Genomic DNA, 18,203 nt, shown 5'->3' with positions numbered 1-18,203 from the left:
AATTATCTTTTTGTAATTGAATTACAATTAAGTTGTAATGCCGAGTACTCGTATCGGCTTATTTTTAGTGCTAAGTGATCGTGCCTGGGGTTTGCCGAATCAACCATTTAACTCAACATGACACTTCCGTCGTAAGCGCGGCCTGTATCCGTTATCTTCAAACTTCACATCCACGTTATTATAATTTTTGTTCATTCTGGTATCACCCTTTCATCCTGTGATCTTCCTGTCAATCTTATCTGATTATACCTCTTCTCTCTCCTCTACTTCAAATTTCATCTCTTGGCGAACGATTTCCTTAATGGGAGGACAATTGATTCAAGATGTTCATCGCTAAACGTGTCATATTCTCACGGATGTCTCCTTCAACCAACGCATTGTTCACATTGTACCCCAGTGTCCGCACCGCCTCTTATGTCACCTCATTCCCGGTAAGAATACCCTCGCCGAAAGCTTCATCTTCGAAACGTCCATATATCTCTCATCGTCTTAGCCATACGATAGATGTCAAAGGTAAAGGACGTGCTTTTGACGAAGAAGGGTACAATACGTACTCAGCTTCGAATCTCAATGCTTGGGCTAGTCGTCACACCTCCGCTGTACCTTCATCAATACGCATACATGGACAAAGACGATCATTTCATGCTTCTCAACGTAGAGATGCAATACCTCTCTTGCCCGCTTCAATAGCCATTTTAAAGGTGAGTCCCCACACAATAATTGTTTGTCAATTGTATGCTAAATTGATCAAACAAATTGCTGTGTATATTTAGGGCACATCAATTTTGACAGCTGCAACTGCCTTTTCACGAATTCTCATTTCATTCTTCCCTATTGGTACATTAGCAGCTTTCAAAATGGCTCGAGCTGGTAAATGGTTAGAAACAGATGTTGTTGAACCTAAAGTAAGCGAAGAATCAAAGGAATTTTGGAAAATGTGGTGTGAAGATGAAAAAGGAATTATCTTAAGTACAAAAGATGCTGAAAGTTTTTATGATCAAGATTCAGATTATAATGATGCAGGAGGTATGGAGAATGATAAAGGTCAAATTGCTTATCCTGTACCTTTTCCTCATTCAGGATTTAGGAGAGGAGGTTTTGAGAAAGATGGATTATCACCTAAAAATGTTAGACAATTTTCAAAAGATAAACGTCATGCTTTACATTGGTTAAAGAAAGGTCATTTTTTTATGCCTCCTTTACCTCCAGCTAGTGAAGTTTCTTGGCAAGAACTCACTCCCGTTCAACAAAGTGAAGTTTTATCTCTTAGACGATATTGGTTAGGTCTTAGAGTATTTAAAGAATGGTATAGGCGTTCAAGATGGATAATGATGATTGTTTTCGGTTTACCTTTTTTATTACTTACTTCAGTTTATTTGGCGGGATTAGAAAGAGTACCTTTGACTGGAAGGTGGAGATTGATTTTGTTGACTCCAGAAGAAGAAGATACAATTTCCAATAGTTTAGCAGGTCCAAATTGGTATAAATCAGTTATAAATCTTTTGACTACTCCTGAAGCACCTGCACCACCTATAATATCGCTTAATGACTGGAGATGGAATTGGGTTCAAACTACTTTAACGAAATTAGAAAATGCAGCATTAATTGATTGTCCTCATATTCCGGATTCACAGAAATCATTAATAATAGCAAATTCAAATTCTACACCAATCATACCTCCTCCACCAGCATATCATCCTATTACTCCTCGACCAAGAGTTTCATCAAGATTACATAGTGTTTTACCTGGTGGAGAACCTCATTCAGGACAAGAACATTTAGAATTAGGTCCACCGTATAATTTAATGTTGATGAATAAGGATGAAGAAAATGCTTTTTCATATGGTTTCGGTGGAAAACGTGCAGGTGGAATAGTAGTTTATACAGGCATGTTAGATTCGATATTGAAACCTAAAATAAACTTGACTGAAGATCAAGAAGAAATAGAGCAAACAAAATCAAAAAGAGGTTTCTTTAGCTCATTATTTTCTTCACCCTCAACTTCAGCGAACGCTCGACAAAGTGTAACACAGCCTACGGAGGAACAAACATTACATTTGGCTTGTGTTCTTTCCCATGAAATGGGTCATTTACTACTTAGTCATCATCTCGAAACTCTGTCACAACAACAAGTCTTATGGCCTAGTGTTTTAGGATTGACAATGGATCTGGTCAGAGCTTTCATATGGCCTTTCACGTGAGTTAATGAGGCTTTTTTCCTCTTTTGTATTTGTGAACATACACTAATGGTGTTTTCTCTTTTATCACAGTTGGTTCCTTGGTCCAACAGTTAATGATGCTTTGGCAAATATGGGAAGAACAAGTACAGAAGAATTAGCTGATAAATATGGTCAAATTGGTTTTCAATATATTCACGAATATGAAGCAGATTTAGCTGGTATAAGGTGGGTGGTTTTTTTCGGTTTTTTTTCTTTTTTTTTGGGGAAAAGATTTTATACTAATTTTTAATTTGATATGATGGAATTAAATTTTTACAGAATATTAGCATTAGCAGGATTTGATCCAAATAAAGCATTATCATATTTTACAACTTCTGTTGCAGATTTACATGAAATTCAACCAATTGAATTAAAAAATAAAAATTTATTAGAAAATTCTTGGACAGGTTCAATGTTTAAATTATGGACAAGAGCAACTCATCCTACACCAAATCAAAGAAGAGAAGCAATTGAAAAAGAATTATTAAGATGGGAAAAAGAATTAAAATCTAGAAAATAAAGATATTATATAGATTTTTTTTATTTTATTTTTTTTTATTTTGTTTTTTGTAAATTAAATCATATAATAAATAATGTTGTATAATTCAAAAAAATAAAAATGTAATTAGTATCTTGAAATTCACACTTCAATTCAAAGTATGACTTTTTTTTAACTAGTAATTGATTTATTATTATGTATAAAAGTTACATGCAAATTTAAAAAAATAAAAAAATCATACTAACGTGAACGAATTTCTTTCGAACACAAAGTTCACAGAAATGTATGTAATGATTGTCTAACGCATAAATAATATATTAACATTATCATAATCAATATCATTTAAACGATAACGCATTTTCAAATTCCCTACGAATTCGAAAATACAGAAACACATGATTCAGATCAAAGGAACTTTTTAAGTTATGGTAAAAATGAAATGTCCAATCTCATCACATTTTTGATTAAAATAATTTATGAAATCAATCCAAATTTATCCAAATTTATCCAAATTAACCCACCCAAAATCTAGCCAATGCACCTGCTAAATCTTTAACGCTCTTTTCAGATTTCATCTTAGTTTTTCCTAATTTTTCTTTAACTTTCTTTTCTTGTTCTTTTTCTTTTTCTTCTTCTTTAGATTTTGATACTTTTTTACCAATATCGTTAACATTATTATTATGTGATTGTGTCACTTTTAATTTATTTCCAGCACTAGATTCTATACTTATTTTAGTTGAGCTTGAAGTTCCTTCAGATCCACCTCTTTCAAGTTGTTTAGGTCTAGCTAAATTTGTTGAAGAACTAGTTGATGCTCTTATTCCAGATAATTGACTTTTCGAATTGGAAGAATTTAAAGGTAAACCATTTATACTTGATGCTCTTGATCCATCTCCTGTATTTCTACCACCACCTTCCCATGAAATAGATCTTGAACTTCCTGAAGGGGTCATTCCACTTCTAAGTGCTGAAGGAGGTAATTGTGTCATAGAATTATTGTAACTTCTACCTCTTTGTCCAAGCCCTTCTGAGCCAGATGAATTCCCAGTCACATTAGGTTTAATGAATACTCTACTTCCATTCCTTTCTCTTGAATCGGCCAATCCCTCGAGGGGAGGTGATTGTGCATAAGCTGATTCGTCCCAAAATACAGTTTGAGATCTGGTCATTGACTTTCGTTGTGCCCTGCCGGTGTTAGGTGCTGATCCAGTATGAGACTGTTGGTTGTCAGGCGTACGTGGCCTAGTCATGGCAGCGGCTGGGAGAGAGTCTCCCATAGATGCAGGTCGAGGTCGAGATGTATCGGTTGCTCTTCTAGCATATGTGCTAGAGGGAGAAGAAGGGAATGAAGGAGGTGCGAAATCGTTCCGACGGGGACTCGAGCTCGAATCTCGTCTACTCTTGCCAGCAGCAGGCATGACCGGCATAGGCAGAGGCGAGTATTGGCCAAAATTCATACTGCCAGAAGTCGGAAATGGCGAATAAGAAGGGTACGACATCCCGTTTATGTAAGGTTCCGGTTGTTGGAACAGCATCTCAGGTAGTCGAGTTTCGCCCATCATAAGCTTCTGGAAAGCAAGCAATGTGTAGTAGGCATCATTGCCTGCATTGCCGAGCGGAGCAAAAGGTACGATAGGTATCTGAAGCGTTTGAAGGAGGGAACCGAGCGAGTTGAGAGGAACATGTCGATCTGGTATTCCTGGAACGCCTTGTTGCTGAGCTCGACGTAGCAAATTAAGCTCCAAAGCTAGCACATCCAGGTGAAGAATGTTGGGAGGTAAAGTGGAGGAAGCTGGTATGGGCAGAGGTGGCGCATCGCCAAGTGTCAAAAGGATCAGGGTATTGGGTTGACTATCCGCTTCTTGGGACGCTAGAGCGCCCACATTCGCGCTGTATGATATCAGCTTGGTAATTTACACGTGCCTGGCTGCCTTACTCGAGGATCTTTTCTATATCTTTCTCAGCTACAAATCTACTATTACCGAAGGCATAGGCTCGGGGGTAATTTGGTGGATTGACATTGGCTCGCTACATGGACGTCAGCTTTAGGTCTCGTAATGACCGACGATGACTGACCTTGTCCACCCATTCCTCAACGATGTAATGAGACTTCCTGTAGTTTTCGTCCGGTATTGGAGGCCATACATTCTAAGAAGAATTCCAATCAGCATCATTCCCGCCTAACACTGGCAATCACTCACTACAGCACGCAGATTTGCACACCTAAGCGTTGCTACCCCGATCTCCAGGATCAGACCCTTGCCATTCTGGCCACCTTTCGCTGCTTGAGTCCTTCCAACACCTGGAACCAGCCCATACGGTGCGCCACCCTTTTCCCACCATGTGGTCTTGACGCATGCGAATGTATATCCCACTCCATTATCCCTTACTCCAACTCCTCCCGAAGTCCGCTCACCGCTACCACCACCCGCGTAAAAGAGCTGTTCCGCCACCTCGACTTCACCGGCTTTGACCCTTGTGCGGAGGTACGATAGCTCAGCTGCAGGAAGTGTCTGCGCCAATTTTCGATACGATGTCAAATCTCTAATAGTGATAAGGCGGCGTAGTGAGAGATTACGAGTAGGTACAGGTTCAAGAGGAAGTGTGGTAGGTGGATCCTTGGGCAATGATTCTCCAAAACTGCGAATCAAAGCTCTTAGCTGGGTCCTTTCGTCGTCGTGAGGAATAGAGTCACAATATGAGTAAGTGAGTAAGGCGAGTGGCTTACCGCGTCCGTATCATCTTTGCAAAGAGTGAGATCTGTTCCCGCCTCACAGATATATGTGGTTTGCCGGTATTACTATTTACGATCACTGATCATCCATATCAATCAGCCTTTGTTCTTTGAGACCTATCGATTACTCACCCATAACCTCCCAACCGAAGCCTAGAAAGTCGTTGAATGTAGTAAAGTAGCCTCCCCATGACTTATCCCACCAATCGGTATTTGATGATTCGAATAACCCTCTATAGTTGGAGTGATATGCTCAGCATGTTTTCATATGAAGTTACCAGATACAGTACACTAACAGATAGGCTGCATATATCGAATGCAGATCAACATCGAATTCTACTGCATTTCCGAACTTGGCAGCGTCTGCCATGGCTCTTTCTCACAATTTGTCAATTTTTGCGTTTAGGAAAGGCTAAATATGAAAAGAGAGTAAATACGTCGGGAGGTCGGCGAGGATGTTTTGTTTCGGCCAAAAGGGTAGACGTGGTGAGAAGGAAGGACAAAGGATATAACGAACGGGTAATTGCGAATTGAAGGAACCGATTATGTTTATTTCCTATGCTGATTAGAGCGATTCCAAATTCCCGAATCTATTGAATAATCTATATGTTGCGGTGTTGTGGTAATTCTATGATTGGTTGATGGGTGCAGTGTACAACGTTGTGTGATTATAGTGGGAGAGCCGATGACCGATACACGTTGAAGGGCTGTTACTTGTGATCCAATTAAATGATTGACATAAGGAAGTTCGTTATGAGGATTAGGGTGCGAGAGGTGATGATCGATTCAATAAAATCCTTAATTTACCGGGTCCTATAAGCTACAGTATTTCGTGCGACTGAGTGAGCGACAAAAGAAGTTGATGAGGATGGTGATGGCTGAAAGTAATTCGTAACGTGTGAAAGTTGGATAGCGTCTTGCGTCGCTGTTTCAGCCAAGCTAAGGGTGATCATACAGAAGGGCTTTTCATTAAATGGACTAACTAACGGACAAGTTCGATTGGATAAGTCAAGTATAAGTGGAGTGAGACAAAAAATAGAAATCAAGACAAATGGATGGAAATGATTGAAAAACAAACGAAACGAACTGATGAATAGCAAGATGATTAAACTAAAAATACTATCGAAACGTTCATGAAAGGAAAAAGAAATAGTAAGGTCTGTGATCAAGGGTATCAATTACGCACAGTCCTGTTTAGCGGGTTTTTCAATGATTGATATACTAATTATCAAACCATCTACTTTGTTATAATCTAACCAATTGTCTGTTTGTAAAGTTGCCACTGATCGGTCGATGATCATCGTAAGTTGATTATAGAACACTATTCGCGTGGCTTGGCAAGGAAATGTAGATGACAAGATTTATATCGTACGAATAACATAATAACAAGTAGAGCAAAAAATAATATTATGAAATACGCGGAATCATGCATACGTAAGTATGGATATAATTCCATCTGAACATGGCAAGAATAATGCGATGGTTAAACGTTCTAACGAAACGTGCAAATTATGAACTGGTGAATGATTAAAGGAGTTTGTGTTTGTTCTAAAATGAATTTCGGATTCTTTGTTTGTAAGAAACATCTATAGCCTGTGTTTCAGTTGATCGTTTAATTCCTATCCGAATGGTAACGTAACGCTTAACCGGCACCTGAAACACAGCCCCGCGGAATATAGGAAACGATAACTCCGTTCCTGGCGAGACAGGATTGTTCTACATTGAAATGACAGTTATGCGTGGATAAGATCACCTCAATGCCTGCCTGTTGTAGAGCAGTTCAACATTCTCAAGTTGTTCTGTTCCGGATCTTATCAAGGTCTTTCCATGCTCGGTGATATGTAGTTAACACGAGGATTATATTACAAATTACAAATGTGCCTCCCTTGTATCTTCAAGAAAGGACCATTTGACAATAAGGGTGATATCAAAAGTGCCTATCTTTATTGTTTCACAATCGTTCAACAGTATGGTACAGCAACACGTCTGGTGGTATCTACGACCTATCTCTAGACTGTCTATACTTCCACCATGTCTGCAAAGTGAGCAAACAAGAAGACAAATCAGATTAAAGATATAGTCGCTGAAATACAACTATAAAAATATAAGTTTGAAGTTTGTTCGGAATTTCGAAAATATTATAGACGAATAATTCATTATGAAGGCCCCTAATCTGTCGCTCTTCTCAACTCTCGGATTATTTTCCACTTTCCGCTTAGTGATATGCTCTACTCCTGGAGTGACTATTACTTCAATACCGTCAGCAATTGACAGAGCAATGTCGATTCATCTGGCACCGAGAATGTCAGTGAATGATAATACTGCTCATGTAGCTACATCGAAATCCTGTTCTTGCAGCCGGCGCCATTCTACTACCACAATGAGTAGCTCGGCCGTCAATCCACCTGTGTACATCTCGAACCTACCACCGACAACAACCGATACAACCACAAACAACAAAAGTTACACCGTCACGAATGAGGAATCAAGGAATGACAGTCTCCCTACTTTTACCCAATCCTCTTCAACCGTCTCATCTACAACCAAATGTAGTAAATCGACTAGCACTCAGAATAATCGTATTACATCAAGTATGAATTACGCGGAAAGCCTAAATAACTCCGAGAGCACAACCACTCAATCAATTTCAAATAGCGAGTCAAAAACATGGACAACATCAGAAGCAACAAATGCCATCGAGTCAGCAACCACGTCAGATAGTCTAGCGCAAGGGACAAGCACTACCACGTCCGAGGCATTTGTCAATTCAGCCGGATTGGATTCAGGATCAACTTCGAGCAAGGTTGTTCCGTCTTCTGAAGACGAATCATCAACATTTTCTGCTGTCGCGCAACAATCATCACTTCCATACAACTCCCCAAATATAACAATCACAAGAAGTCACTTGATCACTGTGACGACTACCATCAATGATGTATCTTCCCCTATATATATAACAGCCTCTACAAATAAAGCTTCGAGTGGTTACTCTTCATCTCTAGGAGCCTTTGGAGGAAGCAGTATCAAGAATTGTAAAGCTACCGGTACTCTTAAATCTTCTCAAATGCAAGGATATGAATCGACAAAACAAGGCCAATGGTTACAAGCTGTCCCTAGAACACGGACATCGTAGTCGGTATAGCGTAAAAGTAAGGCACAGGTGATTGTTGTTCGGTTGCAGATAGGGATGTGTCCTTTTTGTCCGGATTGTAGTTTGTGCATAGTAAATAGATGGATTGACTTAGTAGAAATCAGATGTAAATGATAACGTACGCAGCATATAATAATATTTGTTTGTTTACTCTCAGCTGATTCAGGGTAATTAATCGCGTCGTATCTAAGTTCCCGGCGGGAATCGTTAACATGGGAGACTCACCATTCACCATCTCTTCGACCTAATATTTCACAGTTCCATTCTCATTTGCATCTATATGTCGTTTCACCTCAAGGACACGACATGCCATAAGATGTCACCACGACATAGCATTTAAAATCGCCTGATTCTAGTATCAATCGAATATCTTGCGAAAAGATGGAAGGTGAAGCAACCCCAGCTCCAATAACTGCCCCACTCGCATCATCGACTACCTCTCCCATCCTTCTTGACACTCTCGTTTTGCTCGTCCTACGAGTAATTTACTTTTTCCTATCACGTCGTTTCTTATTAGCAGCAGTAAATCCTCGTTTACGAAATATTTCTCAGCCTGAACAACTCTTACCTTCCACTTCATCATCAAATAATATTAGAAGAGAAAGTACCGTAGAATCAGATTTAGATTTAGATACAGAAGATGAAGCTTTATTAGGTGGAATTACACCTACATCATCTTATCCTGGTTCACCTATACGGAAGGATTCTTCTTTACCTGGTGGTGGGAAAGATTATTTCCCAAGAGCTGAACCTTATCTAGGTCCTTATGCTTCTTCACCTGGACCTTCAACTCCTCCATCAAATTTACCTTCTATACCTCGTGATGACAATATAGAGCTTCAACAATTAGGTCAAAAGTTGAAAGAAGCTGGTTCAAGTGTATCTAAGAAAGTTCTTCAATTGAGTCATGGAACCTCAAGACAAAGTCATTCTCAAGGTACCAAATCAACTAAGAAAGCTACTAGGGGTTTACATCGATTTTCCAGAGTATTGTTTGGAATTTGCTTTGCGGAAGGTTGTAATTTACTTACATTGGTAATTTTCCATGCTGTTGGGATACTTCACTCTAGGTGAGTCAGGTATTTTAATACTTAAAGTTACGTAGCTGACGAAAATGTAGATCTCGGAGAGTGAACTTCTCCATATCGTTGCATGTTATCTTAGGCATTGTATTATTGGTTGTACCTCTAGTTCAATGTCTTCTTCTAACATATAGATCAAGAGGTAAAGAACTTTCTGATATTAGCAACTCCTGCAAAAGCTGATTCTTCTGTACAGATCCATCATCGGCATCAACAACGCCCTCAAAATCAACATCAATATCGTTCACTTCACGGTTCCTAATATCCCTCATTCCATTCACTCTTTATATTTTCCTCTTCACTCGTATACCGCCGTATATTACAGCTATACCAATCAGTCCTGCTCCATCACTTCCTACGCCTGTCCTTGAGGTTGACGACCCTGCCTCAACTGCATCGACAATCGACGAAGCCATCGTTCAATGGTCAACTTCGGGTCCGGAAGGTTGGGAAGAAGGTGGTTGGCTTGCACCTAGCTTAGGAAGGGTAGTGGTATTAGGTGTACTAGTCTTGGGTAGTCTTTCAGGATTCGGAGCTGTCAGGACGGCCTGGAACTTTTTTGAGCATTCGATAGGGGCGGGCAGGTGAGCAATGTCACTTCCCGAATTGAGCTATGGTTTAGCTTACAAGCTTCTGGCATCAACAGTCGATCCCTGACCGATAATGATATACTTCAAGCTGAGAGATCGTTATATAGAGTACGCCATGATCTTGTTAACAAGAAGGAGGAGATTTCTCGAGTAGATGCTGTTAGTGGGACTAGTACTCCCGCTCGAGGAGGATGGATGGGCAGAATGTTTGGAAGTCAGAACCAAGGTGAGCTGATTTGTAATTTAAGGAAAAACATAGCTGATTTTATGGGTATATTTAGAGGCTATCTCGCTTCAAGCGGAACTAAGTGGATTAAAAACTATGGAGCATCAAGTATCAAGATCTCTGAAAGCTATGAAACTTCGTAAGGTAAGAGATTTATGATCTCAAGCTTTAAATCAGAGTATAGCTAATTGAGGTTATTTCAGAAACACCAAGATTTCGGTCAAACATTTCGTGGACAATTATATAATTTATTTGGATACGTATTTGCTATCTACTGCGCGGCACGTCTGCTCATGGTCAGTCCTCCTTACTATTTGTAAACAAGATTATAAGTTTTATCCAACTGATCTACACATTAATAATAGTGTCTACCATCTTTATTTTTTGCTCCACTTACCAGATCTCAGGCCTCTTCAGATACTCCTCAAGAAGGTAAAGGTAATACCAATGGTGATTGGATATCATTTTTATTAGCATTAGCCATTTCAAAACTACCTGCAGGATCAATTGATATAGATGTACCTTCATGGAGTAGATCAATATCAATAATTTTAACTGGTGTTTTAATTATGTCAAGTTTAGCTCAAGTAATGAGAAGTTTAAATAAAGTTTTAAGATTAACAAGTAAAACTGTTGGAGCTGGATTTTTGTTATTGAGCTTAGGTCAACTTTTCGTAAGTACTTTCCCTTCTTTTTGTGTGAGGTATAATCAATCAATCTCAAAAAAAAAAATGAAAAAAGAGAATATTAATTTAATATTTTAATTATAGGCTACATATGTAATTTCACTTCTTGTTCAATTAAGAACATCATTACCACCTGCACCGATTGAATTACCTGAAAATTCTATTGATCATTCAATACATTTTGATAATTCTCAAACTGATCATTCCCTTTTATCAACATTACCTGATTTTAGAGTATTTGGTAGACTTTTTGATGTCACTTTTTTATTCGCTGCTCTTGGTACAGCAATTTATAGATACGTAGCAATGAAAGTTAATGGAGCTGATGATGTAGGTGAAATATATAGACTTTGAATATAAATCATGTATATTTCATGAAAACCATAATAAATATAGATTTTTTGGGAGTATTATAAATATATGCATAAAATTACAACACTGTATAATATCCAGAATAAATGGTATAATTGTGCAAGGTATGATATCACTACTTAATTAGTTATTGTTATTGTTGTTGTTGCAATTGACGGACTATTACGGATTATTCCAAATTTCTGATAACTCTTTCTTGATCATTTCATTTGTACCTTCTTCTTCTTCTTCTTCATGACTTTTATCGTCTACATTTTCAATTTCATTTTCAATTTCCGAAACACTTGTTTCAGTTTCTACATCTGTACCCCAATCACTTGGTCCATCATCTAAATTAATTTGATCTGGAATTGAACTTGGTTGTACAGTAAATGGAGAAATTCCGCCAACAATTAAATCGGATAACATATGGTTATTATTTTGAAATTGTTGATTCAATTTGAATTTTTTAGGAGTTTTTGAATCATCCTCTTTACTTGAAGGTGAATTACCATTAACAGGTGAAGTCATAGTTGAATTATTTATCGATCTTGGTGATTTAGATTTTAATTTGTTAAGATTAGAATCTAAAATATGTAAATGACTTGTTCTTGATAATTTTTTTAAGGGTCCACCATTTGGTTTACTTAGAGATGAACTTAAAGATCCTCTAGGTTCTGGACTAATCATACCTGATTCAGACGTATTAGTATATGTTGATGAGTTTATTGGCAAATAATCGGTTGAAGATATAGATCTAAAATTAGTATTGACTCCAGGTGGTAATTTTCTTTGTCTAGGTGTACCTGATCTTTTAATTGAATTATTTTTACCTAAAGATCGCGAGTAAGATTTGGTAGAGATAGGCGTAAGTGTTGATGAAGTTGGAGAATCCACTTGAGGAATTAAATCATCATTAAAGTCTGATAAATTTTTCGGTCGACCTTGACCTATAACAGCTGGAGGTCGCCCTTCGCCCATGTCGATCCTTAATCCGGTCAAAGGACCTGAGAAACTCTTACCACCGTAAATACTTCTTCTACGTTTCGCTTCGGCAAGTAGGGGTTTCAAAACAGCATCTATGGTCGAGCTTCGACTGATAAAGCCGAGAAAGATTATAATAAACATGACAAACATTTGAGCCAGGCCTCGACGACGTTCGTAACCGAGCTAATTTTTTGTAGTCAGCTTAGCTTAATATTTTGTATTGTTTCAAGAGAACGACATACCTCTTCAGCCAGACCGCGCATTTGAGACTGCAAAGTCCTTCGTTCCTCTTCAAAAGCTGACCTTTGCTGCTCGAGCTGAGAGATAACTTTGCCCAGCCTATCTTCCTGCCTCATCCGCTAATGAACATATCAGTCTATGCCATTAATCTAAGGCATACCCAACTCACCTCCTGCTCCCATCGCCCTCGATCTTCGCCTTTCCATCCGTCCCACCCCTTCTCCACACGGGTCAGCATGTGACGCATGACTTTCGCTTGTTCTTCTATGTATCGTGCCACAAGAGTGGAATTGCCCTCAAGATCGTTAAGACGACGGATGATGAATGCGTAGATGGACTCGGATGAATCCGTACGTGGCGGTGAGCTTCTCGCATAGGTCGACGAGGAGGAGGAGGAGGCCTGACTGGAATAATCTGTGGACGTCTTTGAGGTGACCTGGGCCGTCTGAGTCGGTTCGCTGCTGACATTGTCGAGACTCGGGCTCGAAGCCGGAATCTGGGATACATTGATTGAGGAAGCCGAAGACTTTGGGATACTGGCATCAACGTTGGATGAACTGGTAGACCTGATATCGGAGGATGTGACCTGAGGCGTTGTCTGCAATTTGGACAGGATAGCAGTTTCCGTCAAAATATCTGGAACTTTTCGGCCGGCTTGCTCGTGAAGCAATTTCTCTAAAGCATCTAATTCCTTCTCCCTTTCTTGCTGTTTCTCTTTCTCATCCTTTTCCCTTTGCTCCTTTTCCGCTCTCTCTTTGGCTCGTCGCTCTTCGGCTTCTTTTTCCTTGGCTTCATTCTTGCCCTTGGACGCGGCGTTGATACGCTTTTGTTCCCATTTGAACGCCTCCATTTGGTTCATACCGAAGACTTTCAGCTGAGAAACGGGGCAATAGTATTCTGATCCATAATATGACGGAAAATCAAGTCGAATAAATCGATGGAATGAAGTAGGTTGAGATAATGTGAATGTCTATCTCTTCTTTTAGCCAAGTCGTGTTTTGCGTGGCTGCACCGTGCTTACCTGGACCCCTCTGACATTTTTTCCGACAAAAGAAGCGACTTCCTTCCATTTAACACTTCGTCCAGTCACATCATCTGCAGGGTCATCTTCATATTCCTCATCATCTTCTCCACCTATACTGATTCTCACATCTCTAACGACTCCACTAAAGAATTCCCAAATAGCTATTTCCACAGCCTCAATCCTTATTTCGTCACACAATTCAACTACTACCCAATGCTCTTTGGCTTTACAAGGTGTTAACATGTATCTATCTCTTGACTTGTGAAGAAGGGATGAGGCATGTTGAGTTTGAGGTGAAGATGAGTGTATACGAGCTGAACAATCTGGTGAAGCGTAATTATATCGATTATGGTGCGAGATGGGCGGAGGTGATGCCGAAGGTTGTTCTGATGATCTCCGACTGCTTGTGGAGTTTTCAGTCTTACCTTTCGATTGTACAGTAGATTGGGCACTCGTATTTGAGATGTTGGAGGCATTTTTGTTGTCTGTTTGGTTAGACACTACATCTGTAGGGAGTTGAGCGTTTTCTAAAGTTGTTGATGATTGCTGAAGCTCCGAAGAACTTGCAGCGGCAGCGGCAACTTCCTCGTCCTCGTCTTCCCGCGCTTCTTCTTCCGCTTGTTTGATCCTTTTCCAATCTTCGAAGCTTATAAATGTTTCTGAAGACTCGGTAGATTTGGCTGGAGCGGAATCGACGGAAGTGCTCAAAACGGAATCTCCAAGCGTCGTTGCGTTTAAGAGCACATCAACCTCATCTTTAGCCTGCGAAACATCACAAGTGTTTTCTGCGGGCCTCAGATGAGTCCATATGTTACTTGAAGAAATGCCAGTATCAACTTCTGAATGATGACCTGGTACAGAAGTCGCAAGGGGAGAAGGATCCGGAAGGCCGCTCGTTGTTGGTTCACCAAGTGTCGAATCTGGAGAAGCTTTTGACGGCTGCTGGCTCGCCATGACTCGTGAAAGAGCACATAGTATCAGAAGACCAAGCAATTGCCGCATTGTCAGCCCGTTGCCCGGAACATGAGCAATGATCCAAGGCTTTCAGTTGACCGAATTACAAAGGTGTATAATTGAAAACGTCATGAATGTGCTTGTTACTCAATAACCTTTTGCCTCGGTGTTGGCCGAGTTCATCGAATTTGATTCCGTTCTTCTATCACGCCCAAACAAATCCCGACCCTGTTCCTCGAATTGCCCATTCCGATCAATCTTTCTGCTTTCAATCTGGTATACTCTTGGTCTCTCTCCTTTCTTTCTTTACATTGACCTGCTCGATCAAGGTGCCTCATGTACCAGAGATCCACGTACATAAAGGCGTATGTCTGAGCATAAAACAATCCGCCCTTTACACCACTCTCCCTCCATAAAAAACTACTCGAATATTGATTCTATTCAACTTGGTCAAGTTCCTGGAGGAGGGGGATTGGAAATTGGAAGTCAAGCTTAGTATGTGTATGGGTGTCCGTAAGGTACCACTATATCGTTTTGTTGTCGGCTAGATCTTTACAGGTTTACGTCACCGATAAATGGCATATTTATACTAGCTACATCTTTTGTATACTTCATTTTTGCTAATCAAAATTGTTCGATCGAATGCAACTCCGATCAAAAACCCTCTTGGAGCGTAATGCTATCAAGCCATCTTGTCCCATCAGTATTCCAAAAAAAATCCAGGCCAACTCTCAATAGCTTGATTGAAGATGAAACAACTAATTTTTGGCAAAATAATCAAGGAATCATGTACTCAAATTAATCTTCTGACTTTCCCCGTCATCGTAGAGAAACGAGAAGGGACCCTGGCAGAACATTAAACGGTCAATTCAAGATTATGTAAGCCCGACAAACATGCGCAAGGGCTTCCATTCTTCTGATGGTGGCGTAAGATCAATCAGTTTGACCCTTTTCACAAGTTTTTGTTTGACACATTTATGATGTCAGCGCTCCGTCTCGACTCAAAGGAGATCTCACATCTACATCTACAGAACGTATCTCTTCTATCCCTATGGATTAGACCTGATGGGTCCGATCAAAGGGAAAATAGGGCACCGAATCTGATTCCTGATTATCATGATGTAAGAATAACAATATCCCTTCCCGTTTCTCCATGGGCAAGGAAGAAATGCTTCTAGACTGAAAACCGAACTCACAAGGATGGCAGAAGATCAGGGGTCATCTAAAAGAAGGCCGCTGATCTACATGATATTGATATATAACCAACCACCTTCGGATTCGAAAAAGGTCTATATAACTGTCTGAAATTCTTGTTAAACTGATACAGTATCCTCTTAGCTCTACCAACTTGATTAAACTTCAAGACCGTGTCAAACAAACGATACTGCTCTAGCTGTGTAAAATCATCAAGAGGCGTCTCATTGCCGCCAACAAGCTTGCCCGACTGCTGATTGTCAGCTCTCCCAGACCTCGCAGATCTGCGCGCAATCCTCAAATATCGAGAAAACAGGATGCCATTCTTCAACCGGTGAGTGTGTCGCATATATATCAGCGATTTCTATTTCTCTCCTTCACAATAATGTAGAATAAAACAAAGCTTCATCTTTCCGCCCAATCATTTTTGTTGTTGTGCCACGAAACCCTCGATTCCGTTTTCACCCTCCTTTGGACAAGCTACGGACTTTTCTCAAACAGGTACCATCATTCTCCTGAGGTTTTTGCGCTAAAATCTCTGTGTTGTGATACCATGGAGACAGATTTTCTTGAGATGATTTTCCCTCTACCGTTTGCAATTTCGATATTATGCTGATGGTGTTCATCGCTTAGGTCAAATCATAATCGTGGCCAAGCATCACATCAAAGTGGAGGCTATCATCAAAATCAACAGGAACCTCCTCCTCAACCGGGGTTATTATCATATATGCCGGTATTAGGTGATCAAGGAGATAGTCCACCATCAGGCGTGAGTAAAAGCGTGTTTTTCGTCATACTCGTGTTTTTGGCGTTTTGCAATTATCGATTTTCGGATCTAATTATCCTCCTGAAGATGGATCCACAAAGACGACTTTCCCTGCCCTACAAGATGACACTTCGGCTGACTATGATGCCATGGTATCTTGCTTCCTTAGCATATCGGATCGCCCTATGATCCCATCAGGTGCGTTTTCTTTTCTGTTCGGTATGATCAGCTCGCCCCAAAAGTCGGTTTCGCGAAGCATACAGGGTTAGATACCCCCGAACAATGAAAGACGTTTGAATTGTGCTTCTTCGTTTCACCCTCTCATCACCTTATTTTTCTTCCTCGACGAATCATCTCTGAAACAAATCTTATATAATGATACTAACTATAATTTGTAATTTTGACGTTCTTCCTAATTTGGAAATATCTTCATCATCTTAACGAACATATATTAATTGGATTCAAAAACTGCCAAAATGATGAAAAAACTGTTGAAAAAAAGAGGTCAAGGTAGTCAATATGGATATCATCAAACTCTACCTCCTCAGACCCCCGAACGTCAAGAATATGCTCGAGCTATAGCTGCCGATGTGGGTAATATGGATGAACAATGGGATATATACTATCAGTGAGTGACTCTCGTACCCTGTGATACTTCCTTGTCATCTCTACCGGTTGGTGACCTTGACTCGCTTCTTTACTTAGCGCTTTTTTGCTTCATCGATGTAAACATTCGCAATGCTATTGGTACAGAAATAGTGAGGCGTATCCTCATGAACACACCCTGGTATGATATACCTGACTTCATGTTCAATAGCTTGGTGGTTTCCCGAAACCGGAAGAAACGTCGATACATTGTCAATGTTCTCTGCATCAAGATATCCCCCTCAGGAGTGAGTCAAGCTACTTACATGCTTGCTATAAATATAGCTGATTTACTGTTAATGAAAGGAATATTAAGGTAAGCCCCTTACGGTCGGTAATATGAGCTTTAAGCTGATCGATGGCGTTATGGTAAAGTACTACAACATGCATCTGGTGAGTTGAATTTCTGAAAATATGAGCTATAATAACACAAACATATAGCCGAACGGTAAAATGCTAGAAAATGGTAAGTACCCTGCGCCTCGTAAGGAATCTATATTTCTCCAACGCTGAATTGATGATATAGTCATGTTGTGAGTTATGCGAATTTTTAATTAGGCTGATATAGGCAGCCGATACATTGGTCCCAATACTGCTGAGGAAGGATGGCTAGGCGATTATGTCGGATGTGAGTATAGCAAAATGATAACCGAAATGCGCTAGAAGCTGATGATCTGTGAAGACAACCTTAACCTCGTGACATTCGACATGAAACCCATTCCTTCTGGTGGACAATCTTGACCATCTCGTGGGCGTGGCTGGAATGTCTAAGTTTGACATCGTGCAGCGGTGTGGATGAAGATTGCGAAAGTGTTAATTCTTGTCTGGACTGATTTAAGCCACTTCCTAGCTCCA

General features: G+C 40.0%; 6 protein-coding genes across 6 annotated transcripts; 4 read left to right on the top strand and 2 right to left on the bottom strand.

The window, feature by feature from the left end:
• Positions 1-323: 323 nt before the first annotated feature.
• Positions 324-2,739, top strand: I206_104115 (uncharacterized protein; the record flags this gene model as incomplete). The annotated part of the gene is made up of 4 exons (XM_019156044.1): positions 324-701; positions 774-2,197; positions 2,271-2,405; positions 2,499-2,739. 4 exons carry the CDS (start codon positions 324-326, stop codon positions 2,737-2,739), a joined length of 2,178 nt encoding a protein of 725 aa, XP_019011002.1.
• A 491-nt stretch (positions 2,740-3,230) lies between these two features.
• Positions 3,231-5,822, bottom strand: I206_104114 (uncharacterized protein; the record flags this gene model as incomplete). Its single annotated transcript, XM_019156045.1, has 7 exons — positions 3,231-4,608; positions 4,655-4,746; positions 4,795-4,866; positions 4,920-5,358; positions 5,447-5,531; positions 5,585-5,685; positions 5,749-5,822. The coding sequence occupies 7 exons, from the start codon at positions 5,820-5,822 to the stop codon at positions 3,231-3,233; spliced, it is 2,241 nt and encodes a 746-aa protein (XP_019011003.1).
• A 2,010-nt stretch (positions 5,823-7,832) lies between these two features.
• I206_104113 (uncharacterized protein) lies at positions 7,833-8,585 on the top strand (the record flags this gene model as incomplete). The annotated part of the gene is made up of 1 exon (XM_019156046.1): positions 7,833-8,585. One exon carries the CDS (start codon positions 7,833-7,835, stop codon positions 8,583-8,585), a length of 753 nt encoding a protein of 250 aa, XP_019011004.1.
• Positions 8,586-8,984: 399 nt separating this feature from the next.
• I206_104112 (uncharacterized protein) lies at positions 8,985-11,541 on the top strand (the record flags this gene model as incomplete). Its single annotated transcript, XM_019156047.1, has 8 exons — positions 8,985-9,673; positions 9,724-9,827; positions 9,882-10,269; positions 10,332-10,501; positions 10,557-10,645; positions 10,705-10,797; positions 10,867-11,175; positions 11,272-11,541. 8 exons carry the CDS (start codon positions 8,985-8,987, stop codon positions 11,539-11,541), a joined length of 2,112 nt encoding a protein of 703 aa, XP_019011005.1.
• A 180-nt stretch (positions 11,542-11,721) lies between these two features.
• Positions 11,722-14,743, bottom strand: I206_104111 (uncharacterized protein; the record flags this gene model as incomplete). Its single annotated transcript, XM_019156048.1, has 4 exons — positions 11,722-12,708; positions 12,768-12,884; positions 12,935-13,735; positions 13,787-14,743. 4 exons carry the CDS (start codon positions 14,741-14,743, stop codon positions 11,722-11,724), a joined length of 2,862 nt encoding a protein of 953 aa, XP_019011006.1.
• Positions 14,744-17,179: 2,436 nt separating this feature from the next.
• On the top strand, positions 17,180-18,089 carry I206_104110 (uncharacterized protein; the record flags this gene model as incomplete). The annotated part of the gene is made up of 8 exons (XM_070202901.1): positions 17,180-17,331; positions 17,409-17,461; positions 17,521-17,596; positions 17,655-17,664; positions 17,724-17,741; positions 17,790-17,814; positions 17,917-17,976; positions 18,031-18,089. The coding sequence occupies 8 exons, from the start codon at positions 17,180-17,182 to the stop codon at positions 18,087-18,089; spliced, it is 453 nt and encodes a 150-aa protein (XP_070059002.1).
• Positions 18,090-18,203: the final 114 nt, after the last annotated feature.

The sequence above is a fragment of the Kwoniella pini genome, chromosome 5 (assembly GCF_000512605.2).
Source record: "Kwoniella pini CBS 10737 chromosome 5, complete sequence".
Lineage (NCBI taxonomy): Eukaryota > Fungi > Basidiomycota > Tremellomycetes > Tremellales > Cryptococcaceae > Kwoniella > Kwoniella pini.
This window is presented reverse-complemented; position numbering and strand designations above follow the sequence as displayed.